The sequence below is a fragment of the Polyodon spathula genome, chromosome 10, assembly GCF_017654505.1.
Source record: "Polyodon spathula isolate WHYD16114869_AA chromosome 10, ASM1765450v1, whole genome shotgun sequence".
Lineage (NCBI taxonomy): Eukaryota > Metazoa > Chordata > Actinopteri > Acipenseriformes > Polyodontidae > Polyodon > Polyodon spathula.
This window is the reverse complement of record NC_054543.1, coordinates 26,589,370-26,616,657: the sequence shown is the minus strand read 5'-3', so window position 1 is coordinate 26,616,657 and position 27,288 is coordinate 26,589,370. Positions and strand designations below refer to the sequence as shown.

The 27,288-nt window shown below is 40.4% G+C and overlaps 1 protein-coding gene across 1 annotated transcript; it reads left to right on the top strand.

The window, feature by feature from the left end:
- Window positions 1-6,888: 6,888 nt before the first annotated feature.
- LOC121322033 (tubulin alpha chain-like) lies at window positions 6,889-20,035 on the top strand. The gene is made up of 4 exons (XM_041261473.1): window positions 6,889-6,990; window positions 8,863-9,085; window positions 16,791-16,939; window positions 18,597-20,035. Exons 1-4 carry the CDS (start codon window positions 6,988-6,990, stop codon window positions 19,572-19,574), a joined length of 1,353 nt encoding a protein of 450 aa, XP_041117407.1. The 5' UTR covers window positions 6,889-6,987; the 3' UTR covers window positions 19,575-20,035.
- The last annotated feature ends 7,253 nt before the right edge of the window (window positions 20,036-27,288 follow it).

The following is a 27,288-nucleotide window of genomic DNA, read 5'->3' as shown; positions in this document are numbered from 1 at the left end:
CTGGAGGGGTAGGAGGTATAGGCCTGGCTGCCCACACTTCCAAGCGAAAGGTGCCGCATTGTGTGGGAAGCCTGTGTGAACATGGACCATATGGACCATATGTGTGCGTCATCTCTGTGAGCCAGGCAGGCAGCGTCACCTTCATCATTGAGCCTGGCGCAGTGGGGACTGCTATTCATCTGTGGCCCAGGTCCAGCTGCAATCCAGCATCAAGGATCACTGGCTCGTTTCTAGGGTTGCCACCTGTAAAATGTATTGTTCCGTTTCAAGTTAACACGGAACGCAGTTTGTTCCTTATTTTACCTTGAAAAGTCTTTTGAAACCGTCAGTGCGCAGACCCAAACTGTATTCCATTCCATGTTTTACTGTATGCCACTGATATGGGAACGCGAAGACAATGGAGAGACCCTTAGTTGCCTTTTTCATGGCTTTCGCATGGGACTCTGGGAGGGATGCTTTTAATGACAGCTTGTTTTTGTTAAATGCTGTGTTTTATAAAACGGCATCTTCCGCTCCTCCAAGAAAAAATGCCTGGCGAATGCAGAAATATCAGGAAGAATGGGAAAAGGAGTTCTCTTGGCTAAGTGCACAATATATATTTTTTAAACTCGCTGCAGCGTGTGTAGAGGGATTTTTCAATTTCACACGGTGGAGTGTGCGATGTGAAACAGCACTCAACTGGAGAAAATCACATTCGCTAGAACGAGGAAGCAAAGTCAAGCCATCTCCAAATTTCTAGTTATTGAAGGTTCACCAGAAGCCGATAAGGTACAGTATTTTTTTAGAACTTCTCAGTGTCCAAGTAAAATAAATAGTATACAACATACTTTATATCTTACCATGTTTTATTAAACTGCACTGATTCTTCATTAAAACGATCACCATATGACTTTAACAGATATGATATCCAAGATTTATTTTTAATAAAACTAAAGAAAACAGTATTAAGACGAAATGTATGTTTCATCCTAGTTGGCTATTAAAAATAAAATCACCACCTCTGCTCCTTTTAATTTAATGAGAAAATCATTTTCATTATTATTTTAATGCATCTGTTAAATGATAATGCATTTCATAATAAAACTTAAGCTAATAATTCTACTGCTACTTCTAATAATAATGAAATCCTGCACTGGTAACGTGCCTGTACGTGTGTCTTTTTTAACATTGTAATGAATATATGACTTTTTAATTGAATGTTGTTTTAGTAATATTGCATAGACATAAGTTCTGTGTTAAATAATGTAAACAAAGCATATACTTTGCAATTACCACTGATTTGAAGAATTACACTTTTTTTTTAAATAATGTATATTGTTCCACTTCTGCAGTAAAGCTCTCAATAACCAATGAAGTATTATGCCAAAAAAAGTATATTGTTTTTTCTCAACATCTGTAAAGAGAAGAGAAACTCTGAAGCAATTCTTTGATTTTCTGGATCTGCGATGGAGAGAAATTCTGGGTCAAGTCACTGCCAGGTGGCTGTCTCTAAATCCAGCCATCACTAGAATGTTGCAGAACTGGACTGCCATCAAGTCTTATTTCATCAGCATTTCTATCCAAAGCAGATCACAGATTGGATAATGGAAGTGCACCTCTTTCTGTAACAACATTCTGAATATTTTTGAGGAGACAGTTAAATAACCAGAAAGAAATGACACAACTGCTCCTGAAATATATTGGTACAATGAAATTTCTAAGAGATAAGCTGATCCAAAGGAAGGAAGATGAATTGTATGGATACTTCACCAAGACAAGGATGACAGAAGAATTAAGAGCATTTCTGAATTGTGCTGTTGCATATCTGGACAAATGGTTAAAACTGGCTCCTTCATTACAGCCACAGTCACTGCACACTGCTGGACAGATGTCTTAGATGTGGAGAATGTTGCTGAAAGATTTCATCTAGTGAGCAGGTTACAGTTGGATATAGATAAATTGTATGATGTGTTTTCAACATTCAAAACAATTCTTGATAAACTACAAACAGGACTGGAAGCTGAAAAACACTCCTTTTAAGTGGAAGAGCATATTTCAAGCCACTTACACCCTTCCAAACATGCTGTCTGTGCTCTCATTTGTATTGAGCATTCCTGCAACAACTGGATATTTTGAACGCATATTTTCCCACATACAGAACAAGTGGAATGAGAACCGCAGTAGGTGTTCTGTAGAACTAATAAAGAGTGAACTACTTGTTAGTCTGAATTTTGATCTGGGATGTGCTGACTTCCACACAATGATCCTGAATATCTATCCCAATAACTGTCCCAGGTTATTCACCTTTTGAGCTGCTAACATTAACACTAAATAGTGCACTACCTGTTCATATTGTAATTATCTATTGACCACCTAAGTGAAATCCGTTATTTTTAGCTGAATTTAGTGACTTGCTATCTTCATTGACAATCTGACTCCACTTCTGTGGAATGTATGAGGCTACTGGATTCCTTAGATTATATCCAGTATGTAAAATGTCCCACACACAATCGTGGCCATACTCTAGACCTGCTAATCTCTTGTGGCTTAGTTGTTAAAGATGTATTAACTACATATCTCACCATTTCTGACCATCTTGCTATTCTTTTTTAGGTCAGCATACCAGCAACTATAAATTCCATGGAAACTACACTTACATCTCGGGATATTAATGCATTAACTGCTAGTAAATTGTCTGATATATTGAGTTTATTATCAATCCCAGAAGGCTTATCTGTAGATGACATGGTGAATACCTACAACACTTCATTCACTGGTATCTTAGATGTTGTAGCGCCAGTCAAAACTCGGATGGTGTTTTAAAAAAAAGCTCACTGTGGTTCAATGATGCTACTTGCAAATTGAAATATGAGGGTTGGAAATTAGAACGGAGATGGCAGGTAACGAAACTGCATGTTCAGTACACTATATGGAAGGCCCACCTGGCTAAATATAGGAAGGCTCTGGCATGGACCAGATCAGCTTATTACTCTAACTTAATTGAAACAAAAAAACAAAAAAAATCCTAGATTTCTTTTTGCTACAATTGATAAATTTAATGACTCATTCTCCAAATAGTTCCATCCTTGATAATTGTTTTATTCCTAGCTGTAATGACTTCTTACGTCACTTTAAAAATAAAATACTACACATTAGAAATCAGATTCTACAGACATTTTATTAAGGAGGCTTGTTGCACAGTGTTACCTATTAGTGCCTCTAAGGCTACAATGGAGGTCTTTTCTTTGATTACCCTTCAAGAGCTGACAGCTCTGATTCAGCACATGAGAACTACGACATATTTTCTTGACCCCATTCCTACAAAATTATTAAAAAAAAACACTCTTGGAGTTATTATTACCCACATTTAAAAAAATTATAAATAATTCTCTTTCATCAGATAAGATAAGCTCTGACTTGGGCTTTCCATCAGTTCTAATTCTTCTTGATCCAAGTGTTGCTTTTGACACCGTAGACCACTACATCTTATTAAACATCCAAAGATTTAGTGGGACTGTCGGCCTTGTCTTATCCTGGTTTCAATCTTACCTATCTGATAGGTATCAATTTGTCTGAAGAAAAATCAGCATTGACTGAGGCTGATTGCGGTGTTCCACAAGGTTCTATTCTGGGTCCATTGCTATTTTCATTATATATGTTACCATTGGGTGATATCATTAGGAAACATGGTGTGAACTTCCACTGCTATGCGGATGACACCCAGCTGTACTTGTCTTTAAAACCTGGTGATACTTCTGTTGGGTGTTATTTGCTGCTTGCCTTGCTGATATCAAGTGCTGGATGTCTCAAAACTTCCTAATGTTGAATTCAGATAAAACAGAGGTTATGTTTGTGGCTCTGTGAACAGGATGTGAGTGGTGCAGTAATAATCCAATGCCCAGAAAGGATTCTTCCAAAAATATCTGTGTTTATTTTACAAAACCACCAAAAACAGTCCGGCTCTCTACCAACTATGGTATCGGTGAGAAACATGTCAGGTTTCAGTCCTGATAAAATAATAAAGCACTCCTTAACCACAATCCTCCGTGCATGAAACTGTGCTCCTTTTGTCCAGGGATCGTGGTGCGTGTTCGGTGCTGTGCTGTGCTGTGAGGGACGTCCTCTGGGGTTTGTGCTGGCTCTGTGTCTGCAGCTCCCAATTCTCACTCCTCCTCTAGAAAAGGCAAAAAAACACGAGACAGACAATAACACAAGTTCATTCACTCCGGCTCTCAATACAGTGCAAATAGCTGCTTCCCCTTTGTACCCAGAAACTCCTCCCTACAAGCAGCCCGTCGCCATGGTTTCTCCACTGCAGGACCGCCCCGCAGCTGCTTGCAATAGAGTCCTTTCAGGTACGTGCAACTACATGCTCCCCCTAATATGGTCACCTTCCGGTTTCGGCTTACTGTCAAAGCGATCCATCTAAGAGAAAGCATATCACCAACCTTACAGAATGCCCTTTCTGATCAGGAGGGAGATTTAAAGTTCGGATCCTTTCTCTCTCTGTCACAGGCTCTCATAACCAATTAAAAAAATGTAAGACTGAATGAGTTTGACCCTACCAGTCTTTTATCAAATCCTAAAACTGAAATAAAAAATGTGGTGGTTATCATTGATCTTGATTTATCATTTCAGTCTCATATTTGGTAAGTTTCTAAAGTATCCTTCTGTCACTTGAGAAACAACCAAACTGAGACCTATTATCTCCTTATCTGACGCCAAGAGTAACACATGCCTTTGTTTCTTCAAGAATTGATTACTGTAATGGACTCCTCGCTGGCATCCCAAAACCTATGGTGTCCCGCCTACAGCTTGTTCAGAATACCACTGCTAGAATTTTGACTAAAAACAAAAAAAAAGAGCATATCACCCCTGTTTTAGCCTCCTTGCACTGGCTCCCTGTTTAATATAGAATTGGTTTTAAAATCTTATTATTGACCTATAAAGCCGTGAATGGAGCAGCACCTAGCTACTTGCAGGAGCTACTGATCGCGTATCTCCCATATCGCACTCTTAGATCACAGGCAGCGGGGCTGCTCATTGTTCCCAGGGTCAATAAAATCAATACGGGAGGGAGGGCTTTTTCTTTTAGAGCCCCTAAACTATGGAGTGTACTACCTCCATGGGTTAGGGAAGCTGGGTCTGTGAGTATTTTTAAGTCTAAACTTTTTATAAAATGGAATGTTTATCTTAGTTGTTTTAATGCAACATAATTGCTAGCTTTTAATGATGATTTTTTACTATTATTATTATTATTATTATTATTATTATTATTATTATTATTATTATTATTTTGCATTTTTATGCATTTATGTACAGTGCTTTGTGATACTCTTGTATGAAAGGCGCTATATCAAATAAATAAATAAATAAATAAATTACGTGCTCGGAAATTGTCATGTACTGGTAAATTTACCGGTGGAATTTATTATTTGTACCTGATACAAAGGTTCAACACAGATGATAAACTGTATGAAAAGAATATGAAAGCCTCAAGCATACAAACTGGTTATGCATAAACAGAAAATCTATTGCTATGCAGCATTAACATGACTTAAACTTTGCAACAACAAATAAAAAAAATGTTATAAAAAAAAATATTCCACTTCCAACCAAGAGCGCCACACCCACGACTTTGCATGCTGATCAATTCCGAGTTTGCTTGATTTGACAGAGAGACCAACAGACACAGGATGGCAATGTGTATAGAGAGTGGATGGGAGATGTAAATTTTGACTGACATGTTGAACTTTAAAGTATAACATCACACAGGTTTGAGAAGGAGCGTTCACATTTAAAAAGCATTTGTGCTTATGGTTTTAAAGTATCTATACACAGAATGTTTACTACATTGGAGCTTGGCTACAGCATTGATGTGTCATTGAAAAGGGTGGATAATAAAAACAGTAATAATAATGACAGTAAAACATACAGGCCAAAACAAGTAGCAAGAAACATTATAAATGCAGTGAATCAAAAACATCCACAAGGTGACATTTACCTGATTTACATTCACCTTGGTACTATTGAATTAAAGGCAGATGCACAGGGCTGGATGTGAGCGAATGCAGAATAAAGAACTGAGCGGCAGCCTGGTTAATTATCTCATGGGTCAACAGCAAACAGGGGGCTTAATTCCAAAATATCAATATAGAGGAAGAAAAACTAAAACAGCTGCACTATTAGTAAGACTTGCACGCCTTACCTATAGGCGCAGGGTGGGGTCCCACCCCCCCCCGCCACCCCCCCACCAAGGTTCTTTATTGCTGATACTCCAAACAAGATTTAATGATTCAATCTGTCTAGGATAACAGACCACAAATGAAGTAGTTCAGTGACTAGACAACTGAGCATTCACATAAACCTGGAATTAGATATTTATATAATTGCATTTTAAGTTATATAATACATTTTATTTTTATAGCATTTTAAAATAGACATATCCCCAACAAATCCTTTTAAATGTTGTCTTTGCATTGCCATTGTAGTGCACAAAACAATTTATTGGGATATATTTCATTCAGGTATGTTCTCCTGACTGACTGACTGACAAATGAGTTCAGGTGCAATCCACCTACCCCTCTAAATACTTCATGTATATAATCTATTCTATGAGAAGAAATCCCTAAAAGGTTTACTAGATGAATATCAATAGAAATTGATAAGGAAGTGAAAAAGAGTCCTTTATAAACAACAAGTAATGGTACAAATACAAATAAATACAGACCGACTTTGTTGAACATTTGTTCTAATTTTACCTGATAAAATAAGTTTCTGTAAAGGTGACTGAACAGCCTGAAAAAGCAGTAGAGAGTTTTTTAAAGATGCAGGGGGATTGTTTTCAGTGTGTCTATGGAGGTTTGCATGCTCTACAATAGGAGCCCTCCCATTTCTGCACTGCAGTCATATTGCCAAGCGTATCCACACCCTGTCTGCTATAAAAGCACTGAATCATTGTCTTCTCATTCTGAACCCTTAACATCAGCTTCAAGGAACTGACTCAAAATGGTAAGGAGCTGTTTTCTTTTAATCTTTTTGCTATGCTTTATACTGCAGTGGCTGTCAGGAAATATTAGCTAATATATTTTCATAGAGTTTTAAACCATTGTTTATTTTTCAAAGTCTGTTTTCATTAATAGTTTTATAGAATGAAAGAAGTCATTTTTATCCATGAGTTAACAGCTTTGTGAATTGGACCTGGGTTTGGTTTATTTATTTGGACTGAATTATCACATCTTTTTCTTCCAGCAGAATAGTTTATTGCTTGAGACAGCAACGATTGTTTGTGTAGCTCAGTGTTTTTAACTGAGCAGAGAGCCAGAACACTGCAATATGACAGCAGCGATTGTTTGTGTAGCTCAGTGTTTTTTGCTGACAGGGGCCAGGACACTGCAATATGACAGCAGCGATTGTTTGTGTTGCTCAGTGTTTTTAGCTGAGCAGAGAGCCAGGACACTGCAATATGACAGCAGCGATTGTTTGTGTAGCTCAGTGTTTTTAGCTGAGCAGAGAGCCAGGACACTGCAATATGACAGCAGCGATTGTTTGTGTTGCTCAGTGTTTTTAGCTGAGCAGAGAGCCAGGACACTGCAATATGACAGCAGCGATTGTTTGTGTAGCTCAGTGTTTTTAGCTGAGCAGAGAGCCAGGACACTGCAATATGACAGCAGCGATTGTGTTGCTCAGTGTTTTTAGCTGAGCAGAGAGCCAGGACACTGCAATATGACAGCAGCGATTGTTTGTGTAGCTCAGTGTTTTTAGCTGAGCAGAGAGCAAGGACACTGCAGTATGACAGTATCGATTGTTTGTGTTGCTCAGTGTTTTTAGCTGACAGGGGCCAGGACACTGCAATATGACAGCAGCGATTGTTTGTGTAGCTCAGTGTTTTTAGCTGAGCAGAGAGCAAGGACACTGCAATATGACAGCAGCGATTGTTTGTGTTGTCAATGTTTTTAGCTGAGCAGGGAGCCAGGACACCGCAGTATGACAGTAGCGACTGTTTGTGTTGCTGTGTTTTTAGCTGACAGGGAGCCAGGACACTGCAGTATGATGACTTGACTGGGAGCTGAGGGTGTACAGACAGGAGAATGTCACGGGCTGATAAAAAGGACACCCAGTTCAAGACTGGTACTCCTCATCTCCATATCCTCAGTCTCACCTATCTGTAGACCAGCTGTAACCAGTAATTATTTGATACTTTATTGTCTAAGAAAGAAATCATAGTGCAAGTTAGTAAATAAATGTTTGCCTCTTAAATATATTAAATCTGAAATAGTGATTAATATGTTAATATGTTAATAAATATAGGTATAAACAACAATGTATGGTTAGTGGCATTATTTGCAGATATCCTTTCTTCATTGTACTAACATGTTTTGAATGCCAACAATGCAACAATATTTGGTTGTACAGTGATAAATCCAATGTAATGTTTTTAATGACAGTACTGTCAAAGGGGTTGCTTTTATACTTCATGGTTAATATGGATGAGCTCATACTCATACTTTCTGAGTAATTGCCTTTAAGAAATGTGTAATTAGATTAAGTGAATTAAATTCACTTGTTTGAAATCAACACATTAATAAATAGGTGTCTTTTGATTTATTTAATACCTGCCAATAGATACTTCTTAAAGGCAATTACTTGGAAAATGCAAGTCTCAGCACACCCCCAGTGCTTAAGACACTCAATTGCAATGTGCGTAGTTACCTGTTAGTAGCCTGCCCTTGCCTTGTTAAGAAATGGTTTTCACAATAAACCTCCCTAAATTCTTCATTTAAAGCAGTGCTAACCAATATTTAAAAAAAAAAAAAAAAACTTACCTCTTATTAGCACAAGCCTTATTATCACTGAACCACCTGGTGTCCTGTTTCTCCTCAGCGTGAGTGTATCTCTATGCATGTTGGCCAAGCCGGTGTCCAGATGGGCAATGCCTGCTGGGAGCTCTACTGCCTGGAGCACGGGATCCAGCCTGATGGGCAGATGCCCAGCGACAAGACCATCGGTGGAGGAGACGATTCCTTCAACACCTTCTTCAGTGAGACTGGAGCTGGGAAACACGTCCCCAGAGCAGTCTTTGTGGACCTGGAGCCCACTGTGATCGGTAAGGCTTTGTACCTTGAACAAAATGGCTTTTTCCTAACACTAAAAAAGTTAATAAAATGAAATACATTTGGTAAGATTTTATTATCTTCCGCATTTCTAAAATATAAAGCCATGTGCCCTCATTCTATACGAGACCTTTGATAGATCCTGTGGGTCATATTTTCAAAGCGTTTACTCCAGTCTTTAATTATTATTACAAAAACACCCAGTAACACGACAAACCTAGAAACAAACAACTAGGATATACAATACAAAGACTTCCAAACACCTTCAAGTTGTTTCTTTTTCATTTGGTAAAATTTATTATGAATTTTTCTCTGTTAAAAAATAGGAGTTTATTAAAGAGTGGAGAATATGGCACTCTCAGTCTTCTACAGAAGAATGTAAGATAATAGAGGATACGAACCAGAGGAGGCAATTATCCCATCATTGCATGTTAGGAATAGCTCATTGATCCCAGAACTTTGTCTTGTCTCCTTAAATGATTCCAGAGATTCAGCATCAATGACATGTCAGTTACTCATCCCATACACTATCCATTATTTCCAACAGGTTTCCATGTGCATTGTACAACCTCTTTATAACCTCCCTAGATTTGCACACTTTTGACAACATAAACACGCATTCTGTTTTCTCAAACTGCCTGTTGTTGGCCTGTTTGAATAGTGTACCACCTAGTGTGACTGGCATGTAAACACCGTTACATGTATTAACATTCATTTACTGCATTAATAGTCTTTTGGATGAAAAGGTATCAAATACTTCAGCACACATTTGTTTGATTTCTTATGAATTGTCACTCTGCTAGTTATTTTCTGGACAATTGTATTTTGTAAAAGCAACAAAAAAATGTACATACATTTTGATTATATCAATGCATTGACTCTAAAGACTATAGCCCAAATTATTAAAAGGGAAAAACCGACCGCAAAAAGCCACATAATGTGTGTGTTCAGTACGGCCGCACTCCACATCAAAATAACAACCTATTTTATAAGACTAAAAAGGTGAAGCAGGCTATTCCACAATCAACCAATTTAAATAACCCTCACTGCAATTAGTGGTTGGGAAATACACAACTCTCACAATAAATAGCAGGTATGGGTCAAGCCTGTGTGTGCAGGCTACACATTCCAAAAGAAAATGAATGGCACACAAACACCTCAGCCTGGTACTAGCCATGGTGATGAGGATGCTTGGAAGCGAAAACTGAAACCAATATGGAAGTGGAGATTTTGGTACAAGCAGTGCTTGTAAAACATGAAGATATGTTACAAGCTTTAAATACATAATCAGGACAAAAGAATAAAATATGGAATGTGTGGTGACTTCTTAATAAACAACAAAAAACAAAATCCTTCCATTGTACAGCAATATGTTAAGAACAACAATAATGCCATACAGCTTCATACAAACAGTCTTTAGTTTAACTATGACAGATATCTTCTTAAATTTTTATGCAATTACAAATTTCTTATGTGTGTCTATATTTCTGACTCTACAATATGTATGATTTTAAAGCATACTGTATGGGCTATAATATAGCTACATTATTCAGATGTGCCTACAACCAGCTGTACTGTATTTGCTCTAGCTACAAACTAACTGTGTCATCTGTCCCTCTGTTCTTTTTTCTTTTTTTACCTTTTTCTTTCAAACTTGAATTTAACACCACTGCCTGAACCAGTATTGTTAAATACCAAAATGCCATCTTACAAAACATTAATTCTGTAGGCATTACTAAAATAAAGGTGGAGGATGAGCCCTCATTGTATTACATGTGTATGAGGCTTTTTCTTTAGTGCGTCTCGGAATATCGTTCCATCTTTTAATCTCCTCCACTGCTCTTATAATAATGCCTACACTCTAGAAGTAAAGGCTCTCGTTAGAACCTTGCTTTGCCACATGTATTCTATATTCTCTATTTGAAGACTTTTTTTTTTTTGTCATGTAAGTTATGAAACATGTATTGGAGTTTGCAAAATAATACGGTATTATAAACCACAGTTTACAAACTGACTTGATCAGAAGGGTTAAAAAATTAGCTCTTTGCAAAATGTTATTAAATGTTTCTTTGTCTTTGAAAACAACATCTCCTTCTTGCTGCAGAGAAGTCTCCCACATCACCTTGCCTTTTATAGAGCCTACTGTGTGACTGCGGCAAATTAATGCCTGTTTTTCTAAGTTCTTAAAATATTCAAGCAAATACGAGGCCCACAATTACTGGCAGCTTTAATAAATTATATGGAATCTTTAATAGACCTCATTTGCAAAATCCCCTTCCAATTTTAGCTTTTCGTTCAGAAAGGCCAGAGAATTACATATGAATATACAGAATTACATATGCTTCAAGCACACAGAGACTTTAAATGTTAGCTTGCGTAAGTTCGGGAGGCGTGTAGCAAGGGGGTTTCCAATTTCCTGTCAATTAGTTCCTATTTATTATTTAAGCCCTGAACACTTGCACCTTTTGCTGTCTAGCGTTTCTTTTTTTTTTTTTGTAGCACACGCTCAGATGCCGTCTTTTCATATTTCTCCGTTAATCTACACTTCGTTGCCTTTCATTGGAGTTCAATTCTCTGCGCAGCGCTACCAAGATATTATCAAATATTTTCCTACTTGCTCCGGTGCTGTTTCTCATCATTCAGCTTCTCCATTTGGCTGCAGGAGCTCCAGCGTTAGTCTTTCCTGCTCTTTCCAGCCTCCAGCCTAGCAACAGCACCGTTCAAACCGCAGCTTCATTTCTCATCTCGTCCGCGTCTTTATTAGACAAACTGGCCCTCCACTAAAATCTCTAAAGCTCCTTCAACAGACATCGACATTCCCGTCGTCAGCGTTTGCCTTGCCATTGCTCCTCTATTTAATCCACCAAAAAAATCTGTCAGCTGAACATTCCTTTACTTTTCGCTTGCAATCAAGCGCCCCTCCTCTGCTCCCAGAGCCAGCAAAATTACTGTTCCTTCATAGGATCCTGCCCTGAACTTCTATTGGCTACGTTCAACGTTTTAGGTACCTGTCCATTCAGTTTCGTGCTCCGTTTCGCTGTGTGGCAGCTTGTGCTTTCGACTAGTCACAACAAGATTCAACAACACTGCTGTTTTGCAACTTTTCCACCAGCGTTTCTTAGTTCGTGGCTACCACGGCAACGCCCTCACTGTGTGACTGCGGGGAGTGGCAAGTAACCATGGTGACCAGGCAGCTTAATCTGCACTGCGAGCTCCTTACCTCAGTACTGCAATTTTCTGGCTTTCTTGCCACTGGGCTTTTACAACCTGCGAGGGCTCGTTCAACTCGTCGAATTGTGACATCTAAATACCGCGTTAACATATTCATATACATGACTGACTGTCCTAAAACATGTAATGAAGATATTAAAATCTAAAAGAGTACGCAATTGTTGTTCTACACCGACAAGGATTTTAATCACAATAACCAAATATATTCTACCCGGCTTCACTCAAGCCAATGGTTAATTCTAATCATAACCGCTAGATGGCAGCGTAACACCACAAATTTTATACAGTCTCTAAGCTGGTTTGCTATCACTGTGAAGCTCACATGCTCCAGCCTTTCTACACATCCCGCAGTTTGTCGTCATTCCGAGGGATTTACAGGAAACCCCCTCCTCCTCAACCTTTTGTAGCAACTGACATTCTCCAATTTCAACAGTTCCCCTCTTCAAGGACCTGGTCATGAAGCAACCTTACTCAGCTGTTGATGTTCAGTATCTATCATCATAGTAACATCCTGCTTTCCTGCATCACGCATCCATTCCTGTGACTTATTCCTGTTCCCAGATTCGTGTTTCCTCATCTGGCGCTGCTCCTCCAGTCCGACTAGCTTCATCAAAAGTCATCATTTCATCAACGCGGGCCGCTAGTCAGTCATGGAACCATGTCCTACAATTTATCAATGTTCCAGTCAATATCCTCCTACCCCCAATAGACAATAAACTGCTTCCGACCAATCAATAGGTTTTGCAGATTTCCACTATTAAGAGAATAACTGGCGTTGCGAAACCCAAATCTCTGAATGTGAGTTTTCCTTTTCCATTTCAAGCAGACATGATAGAAGCAAACCGCTGATCGATCCTAAATTAACTAACACATAGAAAGGCGGCATCTCATCTATACCCTCATTTCTAGAACATGGGGCGCAAAGGAGCCGTGCTAACCCAGTAGCCGATTCATGTTCGTTCAGTCCAGCTGCCACCTCAGCCCTCAGCTCTTCTTCTGCCTCTACTTTTGGTATCCAAGTTCAGTCAGTTCGTCCCATTTGATTCCACAACCCCCATCCAGAATCCTCAGCTTCTCCAGATGCTATTTAACTGAAACCTACTCTCCGTAACCCCCTTCAATCTGCTCAGCATTACATGTCTGCAGCCCTCCACCTTGTTCAAGCTCCTACTCCACAGCCTGCTCAGCGTCTTCAATCCTCTGCACCCAGATTCAAATAATCATAGCCCTTCAATCAAAACCTGGTTCTCATGGTCCGTGCTAGGGATTCTCGCCAACTCCCTCCAGTCTCTCCATATTCAAAATTCTGTCTGACCCTCTGTGGGATTCTAAGAGCTTTCCCCCTGCCTCACCTTCCCGTCTGTCTATATCAAAATATATTCTCCATTTGCTAATTTCCACTCTTCTGAAAAGCCACTTCTCCCCCTACAATGATTTACCCATGGAGATCAGCTGCCTCTCAGCCACCTTCCATGCTTACTCCATCACTTGGCTACCACAGGACGGATCAATTCAGCACAGTCGGTCCACTCACACGTCAGGTATCAAGTTTCCTATCCCCCTTTTCAAGGCATCTCCACAGCAGGAACCCCCCCCACTCCCCCCTCAGACCATCTGTTCATTGATTCATAAGAACATAAGAAAGTTTACAAACGAGAGGAGGCCATTCGGCCCATCTTGCTCGTTTGGTTGTTAGTAGCTTATTGATCCCAAAATCTCATCAAGCAGCTTCTTGAAGGATCCCAGGGTGTCAGCTTCAACAACATTACTGGGGAGTTGATTCCAGACCCTCACAATTCTCTGTGTAAAAAAGTGTCTCCTATTTTCTGTTCTGAATGCCCCTTTTTCTAAACTCCATTTGTGACCCCTGGTCCTTGTTTCTTTTTTCAGGCTGAAAAAGTCCCTTGGGTCGACACTGTCAATACCTTTTAGAATTTTGAATGCTTGAATTAGGTCGCCACGTAGTCTTCTTTGTTCAAGACTGAACAGATTCAATTCTTTTAGCCTGTCTGCATATGACATGTCTTTTAAGCCCGGAATAATTCTGGTCGCTCTTCTTTGCACTCTTTCTAGAGCAGCAATATCTTTTTTATAGCAAGGTGACCAGAACTGCACACAATATTCAAGTACAGTTTTAACATTACTTCCCTTGATTTAAATTCAACACTTTTCACAATGTAACTTAGCATCTTGTTAGCCTTTTTTATAGCTTCCCCACATTGTCTAGATGAAGACATTTCTGAGTCAACAAAAACTCCTAGGTCTTTTTCATAGATTCCTTCTCCAATTTCAGTATCTCCCATATGATATTTATAATGTACATTTTTATTTCCTGCGTGCAGTACCTTACACTTTTCTCTATTAAATGTCATTTGCCATGTGTCTGCCCAGTTCTGAATCTTGTCTAGATCATTTTGAATGACCTTTGCTGCTGCAACAGTGTTTGCCACTCCTCCTACTTTTGTGTCGTCTGCAAATTTAACAAGTTTGCTTACTATACCAGAATCTAAATCATTAATGTAGATTAGGAATAGCAGAGGACCTAATACTTCATCTCACTCCTATCATCACTCGTCTCGTCTTGAGCAGACCTCCCCCCAAGCAGGCTTCCTTCCTGTCCACCCTCGCCTCGTGAGTAGGCCTCCCTCCTCAACTCCACCCTCTCTTCCGAGCAGACCTCCCTCCTTTCCACCCTCTCCTCCAGAGCAGGCCTCCTCCCCTCGACTCTCCCCTTTCCCCCCCCCAGCCTGATCACGAAGGTGGGGGAACTGGTCCTCCTCTGCAGTGGATTCCTACATTCATTCATCCTTCCCTGATATAGTTGCTGCTCCTTCTAAAAATGCTAGAATCATCTCTACTCTTCGGAAAGGCTGCTTCTCCCCCTACAAGGATCTACTCATGGAGACCATCTGCCTCACAACCTTCTTGGCTTTCTCAGAAGCTCCGAATTCACAGTTCCCTCAGCTTCTTGCTTCCCTTCGGTGGATATTCGTTTGTGACCTCTCTTCTATTTCCAACTCCTATTTTCTTATTCGGCTGCGCACTTCAAAGACAGACCAACTCCAGTGCGGTCAATTCACTCAGCTTTCAAGGACCTAGTCTGCTCTCTGCCCTTTTACAGCAATGTCAAGGTATCTCTCATGCAGGAAACCCTGCCCCCCCCCCCCCCCCCCCCCCCCCCCCCCGGACCCTCTATTCATCAATTCTTCCAGATCCATCATCCCTTGTCTCTGGTTCTCAACCCACCTCTCCACCCTCCTCTCCAGGACAGGCCTCCCTCCTCAGCTATTTACCCCATTCCTTCCGTATCGGTGCAGCCACCTCCGCTGCAAGGGCCAGCATCAATCAGAGCTGATCAAGACCATGTGGCACGGTCCTGTTCTGCAGTGGATTCTTATGTTCATTCATCTCCCTCTGACATAGTTGCAGCCCATTCCAAAATTGCTAGTATGCCTGAAGTGGGGGCTACCTGTCTGCCGGAGCCACTAGAGGTTTTCCCCTAATTAGCTTCAAGGGTTTTTTTCCTCTCCACTGAGCAGCAGGTATACACATAGTCATATCCTACTAAATTTACTAACCGTTCTCCTCTTTGTCCCGTTTGTCTTCTAGTCTTTTGTTTATGTTATGCGCTGGCATGTGCTCTTTTGTTTGTCTCATGGTGTGGGTGATTTGGTGGAGTGCCGGGGTTCCATCGTTTGGGGGGCATGTGATCTCACTTCCCCGACCTCAGGGCATGGCTTCAGCTAACCCTTGACCTTCAGGGGGGTTCTCACCATATGAGTCAGAGTCAGTCGTGAAGTCTTGGCCAATTGGAGGTTTAACAAGCGACCCTTTACAGAAGTCTCAGATGCTGGGTACCTCTCCCTCTCTATCTCCTTTCGTGTCCCAGTTTTCTGGAACCATCTTCCTCTGAGGGGAGGCTTCACAAGTCATAACCCTCATATGTTTCCGGTTGCTAGGCCTTCGGCCCTGAGCTCGTGTCGGCATCGCCGCCCTCAGTCAGTGACCACTTTCTGTATCCTGTCTTCGGTTGCTGGGTCCTTTGCCTCTGGGATCGCGTCGGCATCGCCGCCCTCAGTTAGTGACCACTTTCTGTCCTAGCTTCCACGTCCAGCTTCGCTGGTCTGCTACTAGAGTGGGCCTCGCCTGCTCTTCTATCCTAGGTCCGGTCCTTTCTAGCTGGCACTCTGTCTTACTAACCGCTCCCTTCTGCTTCTTCTGCCCTATCTCTACCCCCAGCTCATGCCTCGTGAATTGCATGTTTATGCCATTGCGTGTGTTTTGTAAATCCCATCCAAGAATTCAGAACCGGTTGTAAAACATGCACAATCCTTTTATAAATCTGGGCCTGTGTGATTCTTTAACACAATTCAATGTGATTGTCATCAAAGTGAATCCTTTACAACACAAAGTTGTAGCAAGCTAATGAATTTGGCTGCTTCCCTGGTTCTTCTTTCAATTCTGTAGATGAGATTCGCACAGGAATCTACCGTCAGCTGTTCCACCCTGAGCAGCTCATCACTGGCAAGGAGGATGCTGCTAACAACTATGCCCGCGGGCATTACACCATCGGCAAGGAGATAATCGACCTGGTGCTTGACAGGACCCGCAAACTGGTGAGATTGGAGATTCAGTATACAGTGGCTCTCAAAAGTATTCACCCCTCTTGGACTTTTCCAATTATTGTGTTAAAACATGGAATCAAAATGGATTTAATTAGGAGTGTTTGAAACTGATCAATACAAAAAAACTCCATAATGTCAAAGTGAAAAATAAAATCTACAAATTCATTTGAATTACAAATAAAAAACAGAAAATAATTGACTGCATAAGTATTCACCCCCTTTGCTATGACACACCTAAATAAGCTCTGGTGCAACCAGTTGTCTTTAGAAGTCACATCATTAGTTGAATGGAGTCCCCCTGTGTGCAATTAAGGTGTTTCACATGATTTCAGGTTAAATACACCTGTCTCTTGGAGGTCCCACAGTTGGTTAGCACATTTCCTAACAAAAATTACATCATGAAGATGAAGAAACATTCAAAGGAAATCCGAAATAAGGCTCTTCAAAAGCACCAATCAGTAGGATATAAAAACATTTCCAAGGCATTGAATATCCCCCGGAGCTCAGTAAAGTCCATTATTAAGAAATGGAGAGAATATGGTACAACTGTGAATCTGTCTAGAACAGGCTGTCCTCAAAAACTGAGTATCAGAGTGAGAAGAGCACTAATCAGGGAGGCCACCAAGAGGCCTATGGTAATGGTAAAGGAGTTACAGTCTTCCACGGCTGAGCTGGGAGACACTGTGCATACGGCAACAATAGCCCGGGTGCTTCACAAAACTGGCCTTTATGGGAGAGTGGCAAAAAGAAAGCCATTGTTGAAAAAAAAACTCACATCAGATCTCGGCTAGAGTTTGCCAGAAGGCATGTGGGAGACTCTGAGACCAAGTGGAAGAAGATTCTATGGTCAAAATAGAGCTTCAACATACAACAAAAGGCCAAAGCCACACTGAAGTGGCTTAAAAACAAAAAAGTCAATGTCCTGGAGTGGCTCAGTCAAAGCCTGGACCTCAATCCAATGGAGAATATGTGGAAAGAGTTGAAAATTGCTGTTCACCAAAGGTCTCCATCCAACTTGACAGAGCTTGAGAAATTTTGCAAAGAAGAATGGGGAAAAATTGCAGTGTCCAGATGTGCAAAGCTGGTAGAGACTTATCCAAATAAACTCATCGCTGTAATTGCTGCCAAAGGTGCCTCTACCAAATATTGACTCAAGGGAGTGAATACTTATGCAATCAATTATTTCCTGTTTTATATTTGTAATTAATTTAGAATATTTTGTAGATTTTATTTTTCACTTTGACATTATGGATTTTTTTTGTGTTGATCAGTGGCACATTAAATCCATTTAGATTTTATTGTTGTAACACAATAAAATGTGAAAAAGTCCAAAGGTGATGAATACTTTTGAGAGCCACTGTAAGGATTAGAAGATTCTTAATTCTCTCTTACAACTCCTAACATTTTATGCAAATCCAAGAAGAATGGCAATTCTTTTGGTGTGTATGTCTGAAACTAAAATATGACATGAAAGAACAGAACTGCATGATGGAATATTGTGGCTTTTAAGTTTTTAAGAAAAGCTGCAGTTTAACACTAAATGTAAAGATAATAAATGCCTGGCTTGAAACACTTTTGCTTATTCTTTTGAAACTTGTGTTCTCTATTTGAACAGATCAATATATTATATGGTGTGTTTTTTTCCCAGGCTGACCAGTGCACAGGGCTCCAAGGCTTCCTCATCTTCCACAGCTTTGGTGGTGGTACCGGTTCTGGTTTCACATCCCTGCTGATGGAACGTCTCTCTGTTGACTTTGGAAAGAAGTCCAAACTGGAGTTTGCCATCTACCCAGCCCCCCAGATCTCCACAGCTGTTGTTGAGCCTTACAACTCCATCCTGACCACGCATACCACCCTGGAGCATTCCGACTGTGCCTTCATGGTAGACAACGAGGCCATCTATGATATCTGCCGCAGGAACCTGGACATTGAACGCCCATCCTACACCAACCTGAACCGTCTCATTGGTCAAATTGTCTCCTCCATCACTGCCTCTCTGCGTTTTGATGGTGCCCTGAATGTTGACCTGACAGAGTTCCAGACCAACTTGGTACCCTACCCCCGTATCCACTTCCCACTGACCAACTACGCCCCGGTTATCTCTGCTGAGAAGGCCTACCATGAACAGCTGTCTGTTGCTGACATCACCAACGCCTGCTTTGAGCCAGCCAACCAGATGGTGAAATGCGACCCCCGTCACGGTAAGTACATGGCCTGCTGCCTGCTGTACCGTGGAGATGTGGTGCCCAAAGATGTCAACTCTGCTATCGCCACCATCAAGACGAAGAGAAGCATCCAGTTTGTGGACTGGTGCCCTACTGGCTTCAAGGTGGGTATCAATTATCAGCCTCCCACCGTGGTGCCTGGGGGTGACCTGGCCAAGGTTCAGAGGGCTGTATGCATGCTGAGCAACACCACTGCCATCGCTGAGGCTTGGGCCCGCCTGGACCACAAGTTTGACCTTATGTATGCCAAGCGTGCCTTCGTTCACTGGTATGTGGGGGAGGGTATGGAGGAAGGAGAGTTCTCTGAGGCCAGAGAGGACATGGCTGCCCTGGAGAAGGACTATGAAGAAGTTGGAACAGACAGCATGGGAGATGAGGATGAGGAAGGAGAGGAGTATTAAGATGAAGACCAGTATCCAGACTTGCTCTCCATGCACTGGCATTCATAGTAAAACTGTCAACAAGAAAGTATTTGTGGACTGTGGGCTTGGTGTGTTATTCTTCAGTATCTTAGTATTCATTCCTTGTAGATTGTAACATAACTATAAATGTATTACAAATATTCACTGATGCCACTGCTATAGTAATGTCTGGAGAATATTTTTGATAATAATAATAAAAAATAAAATAAATAAAAATAAAATAATAATTTCTTGAGATTTTTTTTATTTAACAACTGTAACACTATGGTATAGCATGATGCAAGATCTTAAAGACCCAATACTAGTCAGTAAGGGTTTTGTTTCAACTTTATCATCATGACATTCATATTCCAGTCCAAATATTACCGCATATTATCTGAAGTATCAGTTGTTGTAAGTGCTACACTTGAAATAAACATTTTACTTACACAAAGTAATATAAAAAATGTTTCATTGTATCAGTTGACCAACTCTTCAACAGACTGTGGGCGGTATGGATAATGGCATTGTGGTTTAGGAACGAAATCGTAACTCTTATTTTGTTTATAACAGATCTAGGATTTATAGACCTCTTTATAAATCTTGTTTAGGTAGTGGCCACTATAAGAATATACAAAAGAATAATAAATAGCAATATGGAGGTTCATTATACATCAGTTTGCTTTATAAGAATAGATATTTTGTGAGGTCAAATTAAGATACATGATTAACAAATGTAGCTTCCAAGTTTGTATTATGCTGAACATAGAGCAAAAGAACATAAGAAAAGTTTGGGAACAAGAAAAGTCGGTTCTCTAGGCAACGGAGGAAAGTGGTAGTCTGGTCGGAGTAAGTTGGTACCCTGGTCGGCAGTATCCAACTCTATGTTTTCAAAGGTGAAAAGGATGCTGGAGATACCTGCCCAAGGCTTCTAAGAAATTAAAGAGAAAAATAACCCTAGAGTCTGCAAGAGTGGGGACGGAAGATGACTCAACATTGGATAACACGGTTAACGACTTAGGAACGGAAACAGATATGAGAATGCAGGGTACTTCACAAAAGACTAGTTCAATATCTGCAATTAACATGGAACTCCAGGCTTGTGTCTGTGGCTGGAGCAAGGCAACAATGGTCAGGGGTTTGATTCATCAAGGGAGAATGAAATGTTTGAGGGAGAAGGGTCAAGGGCCTCGCATTGATCAATACTTCTTACAAAGTCAGTCAAGTCAGTCAAATGAAATCCAGTGACAGGAAGCAAACCACAGTTCTCAGGATATCAGCACACCTGTCATAGATGTAAGGAGGACTTGCATGGACACAACTAGTGATGAACCTAATGATCCTTGCGAACCCAATCAGACGAACAAACGTAAGAGAGAAAAAACCTCAACAGGCACAAGCCTGGAGTTAAATAAGAACATAAGAACATAAGAAAGTTTAAAAACGAGAGGAGGCCATTCGGCCCATCTTGCTCGTTTGGTTGTTAGTAGCTTATTGATCCCAAAATCTCATCAAGCAGGTTCTTGAAGGATGCCAGGCTGTCAGCTTCAACAACATTACTGGGGAGTTGATTCCAGACCCTCACAATTCTCTGTGTAAAAAATTGCCTCCTATTTTCTGTTCTGAATGCCCCTTTGTCTAATATCCATTTGTGACCCCTGGTCCTTGTTTCTTTTTTCAGGCTGAAAAAGTCCCTTGGGTCGACATTGTCAATACCTTTTAGAATTTTGAATGCTTGAATTAGGTCGCCGCATAGTCTTCTTTGTTCAAGACTGAACAGATTCAATTCTTTTAGCCTGTTTGCATATGACATGCCTTTTAAGCCCGGAATAATTCTGGTCACTCTTCTTTGCACTCTTGCTAGAGCAGCAATATCTTTTTTATAGCGAGGTGACCAGAACTGCACACAATATTCAAGATGAGGTCTTACTAGTGCATTGTACAGTTTTAACATTACTTCCCTTGATTTAAATTCAACACTTTTCATAATGTATCCAAGCATCTTGTTGGCCATTTTTACAGCTTCCCCACATTGTCTAGATGAAGACATTTCTGAGTCAACAAAAACCCCTAGGTCTTTTTCATAGATTCCTTCTCCAATTTCAGTATCTCCCATATGATATTTCTAATGCACATTTTTATTTTCTGCTTGCAGTACCTTACACTTTTCTCTATTAAATGTCATTTGCCATGTGTCTGCCCAGTTCTGAATCTTGTCTAGATCATTTTGAATGACCTTTGCTGCTGCAACAGTGTTTGCCACTCCTCCTATTTTTGTGTTGTCTGCAAATTTAACAAGTTTGCTTACTATACCAGAATCTAAATCATTAATGTAGAATAGGAATAGCAAAGAACCTAATACTGATCCCTGTGGTACTCCACTGGTTACCACAATCCATTCTGAGGTTTCTTCTCTAATCAGTACTTTCTGTTTTTTACATGTTAACTACTCCCTAATCCATGTACATGTGTTTCCTTGAATCCCTACTGTGTTCAGTTTGAGAATTAATCTTTTATGCGGGACTTTGTCAAAAGCTTTCTGGAAATCTAAATAAACCATGTCATATGCTTTGCAATTATCCATTATCGATCTTGTATCCTCAAAAAAATCAAGCAGGTTAGTTAGACACGATCTCCCTTTCCTAAAACCATGTTGACTGTCTCCCAGGTCCCTGTTACCATATAGGTAATTTTCCATTTTGGATCTTATTATAGTTTCCATAAGTTTGCATATAATAGAAGTCAGGCTTACTGGTCTGTAGTTACCTGGTTCAGTTTTGTTTCACTTTTTGTGGATCGTATTACATTTGCAATTTTCCAATACCACCCCTGTGTCAATAGAATGTTGGATGATCTTGGTTAGCGGTTTGTAAACAACTTCTTTCACTTCTTTGGGAGGATCTCATCCAGCCCAGGGGATTTGTTTATTTTAAGAGCTCCTAGTCCCTTTAACACTTCTGCCTCAGTTATGCTAAAGTTATTTAAAACTGGATGACATGTGGAGCATGTTGTCTGTATCTACTTTGGAAAAACTTGTGAAAAGTATCATTTAATATAGTTGCTATTTTTTTCTTCATCTACGATTTTGCCATTTGTATCTCTTAGACATTTAAGCTTCTCTTTGAATGTTCTCTTGTTGTTGTAATATTGGAAAAACATTTTGGAATTAAGAACATAAGAACATAAGAAAGTTTACAAACGAGAGGAGGCCATTCGGCCCATCTTGCTCGTTTGGTTGTTAGTAGCTTATTGATCCCAAAATCTCATCAAGCAGCTTCTTGAAGGATCCCAGGGTGTCAGCTTCAACAACATTACTGGGGAGTTGATTCCAGACCCTCACAATTCTCTGTGTAAAAAAGTGTCTCCTATTTTCTGTTCTGAATGCCCCTTTTTCTAAACTCCATTTGTGACCCCTGGTCCTTGTTTCTTTTTTCAGGCTGAAAAAGTCCCTTGGGTCGACACTGTCAATACCTTTTAGAATTTTGAATGCTTGAATTAGGTCGCCACGTAGTCTTCTTTGTTCAAGAAGTTTTTAGCTCCCTTAGCAATTTTTTTAGCTCCCTTAGCAATGTTCATTTCTATTTCTCTTGGCCTTTCTAACTTCTTTTTTGACTTGCGTTTGCAGTTCTGTGTACTCTTTCTGTGTAATTTCTTTTTGTTCCCTTTTTAAAGATCTGTAAAGTGCCTTTTGTCGTTAAACATTTTTTAAAATTGATCTATTAAACCATTTTGGCAATTTCTTTTTACATTTAGATTTGTCTACTTTAGGGATGTAATTGTATTGCGCCTCTAGTACTACATTTTTGAAGAACAGCCATCCTTTTTGTGTGGATGTGTTCTCTATTTGACGCCAATCTACTTCTGTTAGTCTCTGTTTCATACCTTCATAGTTTGCTTTTCTAAAATTGTAAACCTTAGCTTTAGTCATTACTTTTGGGGTTTTAAAAAGCACTTCAAATGAGACCATGTTGTGGTCTGAGTTTGCTAGTGGTTCTCTGACCTCTGCTTTAGTTGTTCTGTCGTGTTATTTGAAAAGACTAAATCAAGGCATGCCTCCCCTCTAGTCGGTGCCTTGACAAATTGTGTTAGGAAGCAGTCATTTGTCATTTCCACCATTTCAATTTCATCTGTTGTTCTCCCCATTGGGTTTTTCCATTTTACATGGGGGAAATTGAAATCCCCCATTAGTATGGCTTCTCCTTTGCTACACGCATTTCTAATGTCATTGTATAACAGATTATTGTGCTCACCGTCTGAATCTGGCAGGTCTATAACATTCTCCTATTATTATGCCCTTTGAATTTTTGTCCATTATTCTGACCCATATTGATTCGGCTTTATTTTCTTTGTCCAGGTTTAACACCTGGGCTTCAAGACTGTTTCTTATGTATAGCGCTACCCCTCCTCCTCTTCTGTCCTGTCTGTCTTTCCTATACAGTGTATACCCACAAATATTATATTCGTCCCCATCACTCTCAGACAACCAAGTTTCTGTAACACCTATCACATCATAGTTACTTGTTAGTGCAGTAGCTTCAAGTTCTAAAATTTTGTTTCTGATACTTCTAGCGTTTAGATAAATACATGTAATGGTTGTCTTACCTGAGTTGTTGTCCTTGTTTTGATGTGGTCTCCCTTCTCTTTTTTGTTGATTTCTCCCCCCTTCCTTTCTAGTTTAAATGCTTCTGAACCTGCTCGAGGATCTTTTCTCCGAGTAGACTGGTTCCCTTGTTATTTAAATGCAGTCCATCCTGTCTATACAGATAGTCCTCATTGTAGAATGTGGTCCAATGATCAAGATAGGTGAAGCCTTCTCGTGTGCATCACGTCTTCAGCCATGCGTTTTGATTAATTATTTCCAGCTGTCCATATGGTCCTTTGCAAGGTGCCGGTAGTATACCAGAAAATACCACAGTTTTGGTTTTCTCTTTTAATTTCCTTCCTAGCTCTCTGAATTTGTTTTGCAGGGATTTTGGTCTGTCTCTTCCAATGTTGTTTGTACCGATGTGGACGACTACTACCGGGTCGTCTCCTGTTCGTTCTAGGAGCCTGTCCACGTTCTCAGTGATGTGCTTGACCGAGGCTCCCGGAAGGCAGCACACTGTTGTAGTAAGGGGGTCCAAACTGCGAATTGGACTTGCTGTTTTTCTCAATATGGAGTCCCCAACAATCATGACCTCCCTTCTTTTTGCTGTCTGGTCACCACTGTCATTAGGGTCCTGGATGTTGTTCCTTTCGTTCTCTTGTTGTTGGTTTTGCTCATCAAAATTTTGAAGTGACTCAAATTTGTTGGTTGTTTTGATTTCTGGTGGTTGTGTTTGATGAAGTTTCTTTTTTTTTCTGCTTCTGCCTGCCTGAACCCAGCTGTTCTGACCTTCTATCTCCCTGGTGGCTTTCAGTCTGTTAGGGGTGGTGCAGACTTCCATGAATTGTGAGTGTGCCAGCTCCTCAAGATCCTGTTGCTGTCTCATTTCTTCCAGCTTCATTTCTAGCATACTTACTAGTTTATACAAGTCCTGAATCGCGCTGCACTTTACACACACTTGGTTTAGCTCTGTTGGGTTTTCTCGGATTTCCCACATCATGCAGGTTTCACAGATTACTGGCTTGAAGAGCACGTTGATGTTTTTTTTTTTAAGTTTAGTTTCTTCTGCAGCTGTCAACCTGCTTTCAACCTGCTTCTAAACTGCTCTGCACTGTTCCACGCCTGTACTTCTCCCACGCTGTCGCTTCCACTCGCTGTCGCTGGGAAGACTGCCTCGTTTATAGCAGCTTTGTTCTGCTGTGCTGTTGGCTCCTAACCTCCCCCATGTCTCAGAACGGCGCTGAATTTGAATTAGCTGCTCCGAGTTTCAGCTTGTTTGCTATAGAAAAACACACGCGGCTGTTTGACTTTGAGCTGCAGTGTTTCTCCAATGTCCTGTGTTTTCTGATTAAAGCAATTAAAGATGTAATTTCTCCTTACTGCTTCTAAACTGCTCTGCATTTTCCATGCCTGTACTTCTCCCACTATATCACTTCCACTCCATTATTTGGATGTGGGTCTACCTTACTACCCAATACTTTTTGAGTAACTTACTGTACTACGGTAAGGTGCAAAAAGTCTCATGCTGTTATCTATTATATAGATCCTACTGGTAATATTAATGACAAAGTAATATAAGTAATAAGTTATTGGTAATTTCATGATAATGTTACAAGACTGAAGGGTTGATGTACTAAAGGTTAAAATGTACCAAACAAGCACAATCGTATTAGCAACTTTTTGAGGAATGTTTGCGGCAGCAGATTTTCTTTGCAGTTCAGCCTTAGATGAATATGGAATTATGGACGTTCCTTCACAAATTGGCAAAAATGGCTCTTAAATATTATAATGAGATGTACTTTAGCTACCAGCTTTAGCTCACCCTAAATTATCTTTCAGGCGAGTGTGGCAGCTGTTGCCATAGCATTTCTTTATCCATTTTTCCCCAAATACCTATTTTTCCCTAAAAGCAGGGTATACTTACAATCCTTGAAAACAAATTTCTATGGCATTTCTGGTTTCCCCAACGTGTTGGGAACAATGGCCTGCATAAATGTGCCACTAACCCCTCCAGCTCATTCTGAGCCTCTGTATAGGACCATGATCTATTGTGTGTTAATTGTCTAGGCTACTAAATAGACCAAGTTAAAATAATAATTAAAATAAAAAAAACTAAAAACAAAACTAAAATCATTTAGTTTCAATTTTAAATAATCTTTTTCATTCGCATTGTACACCAATGTATACAATACAGCAGCATGATTTACTTTTTGAACCAGTAGGCTAAAGTCCAGAAAAAGTGCACTAGGTATTCGTTTGATTTTACTACTGTACTGTATACTGTATAGGCCTACTGTACAGATTTATATTTTTACATAATGTAATGCAGGGGTATCCAACCCTGGTCCTGGAGAGCTGCTGTGGCTGCTGGTTTTTGTCTCAACCAATCTCTCAGTTATTGAACCAATTATTGGCTGAATTAGTCAAGATTAACAGGTGTTCCAGATCTTTACTGATGATGTAATGACACCTATAAAACCTGCTGGAAAGGGGATTTCCAGGTCCAGGGTTGGAAATAATGCGTAGACTACTGTGGCAAAGTGGCTAGTGGAGGGGAACAGGTATAGCGGTGATGCGATGCAGGAGTGACAGGCAGACAACAGTTTCCAGTGAAAAGGTGCTTTTATTTATAATCCAGGTCTGGTGACCATTAAATAATAAATCCCCGGCTATACACAACAATGTGTAAAGCACGGGGATAGCAATAATAGGACACAGTCCCGAACAAAACGAACACACGGTCACCAGTCCTGGGTGAGTGCAGACGTACTTGTGGTGGGTGAAGACACTGTATTTCGTGACGGTTCCGTGCAGTGGTGATCCAGATTGTGCTGACCCTGGTCGACAGCTCCGGATAGGTGAGTTAACTGTCTGGTGGTGCAAAACGCAGACAATTACAAAACAAACACAACACGCAATTCCTCTTTACAACGAGAGCTCCTCTCTCGATCCTTCTCTCTCCAAGCGTTTAACCCAAACGAAGGAGAAGACCAGCGTTACCCTGGCCCCTATATGTAATCCCGCATGATATCGAGATAAACGGTTGCAGCTGCCTTATTACTTGCAGCTGCCTCTCGTTTACCTCTCAAATCAATACGGTCTTACAACAGAGTCGCGCTTCCCTCCAGG

Coding starts and splice junctions, on each gene's coding strand:
- LOC121322033 (XM_041261473.1), top strand. Junction 9,086..16,790: donor CCTGGAGCCCACTGTGATCG/GTAAGGCTTTGT, acceptor TCAATTCTGTAG/ATGAGATTCGCACAGGAATC. Junction 16,940..18,596: donor TTGACAGGACCCGCAAACTG/GTGAGATTGGAG, acceptor TTTTTTTCCCAG/GCTGACCAGTGCACAGGGCT.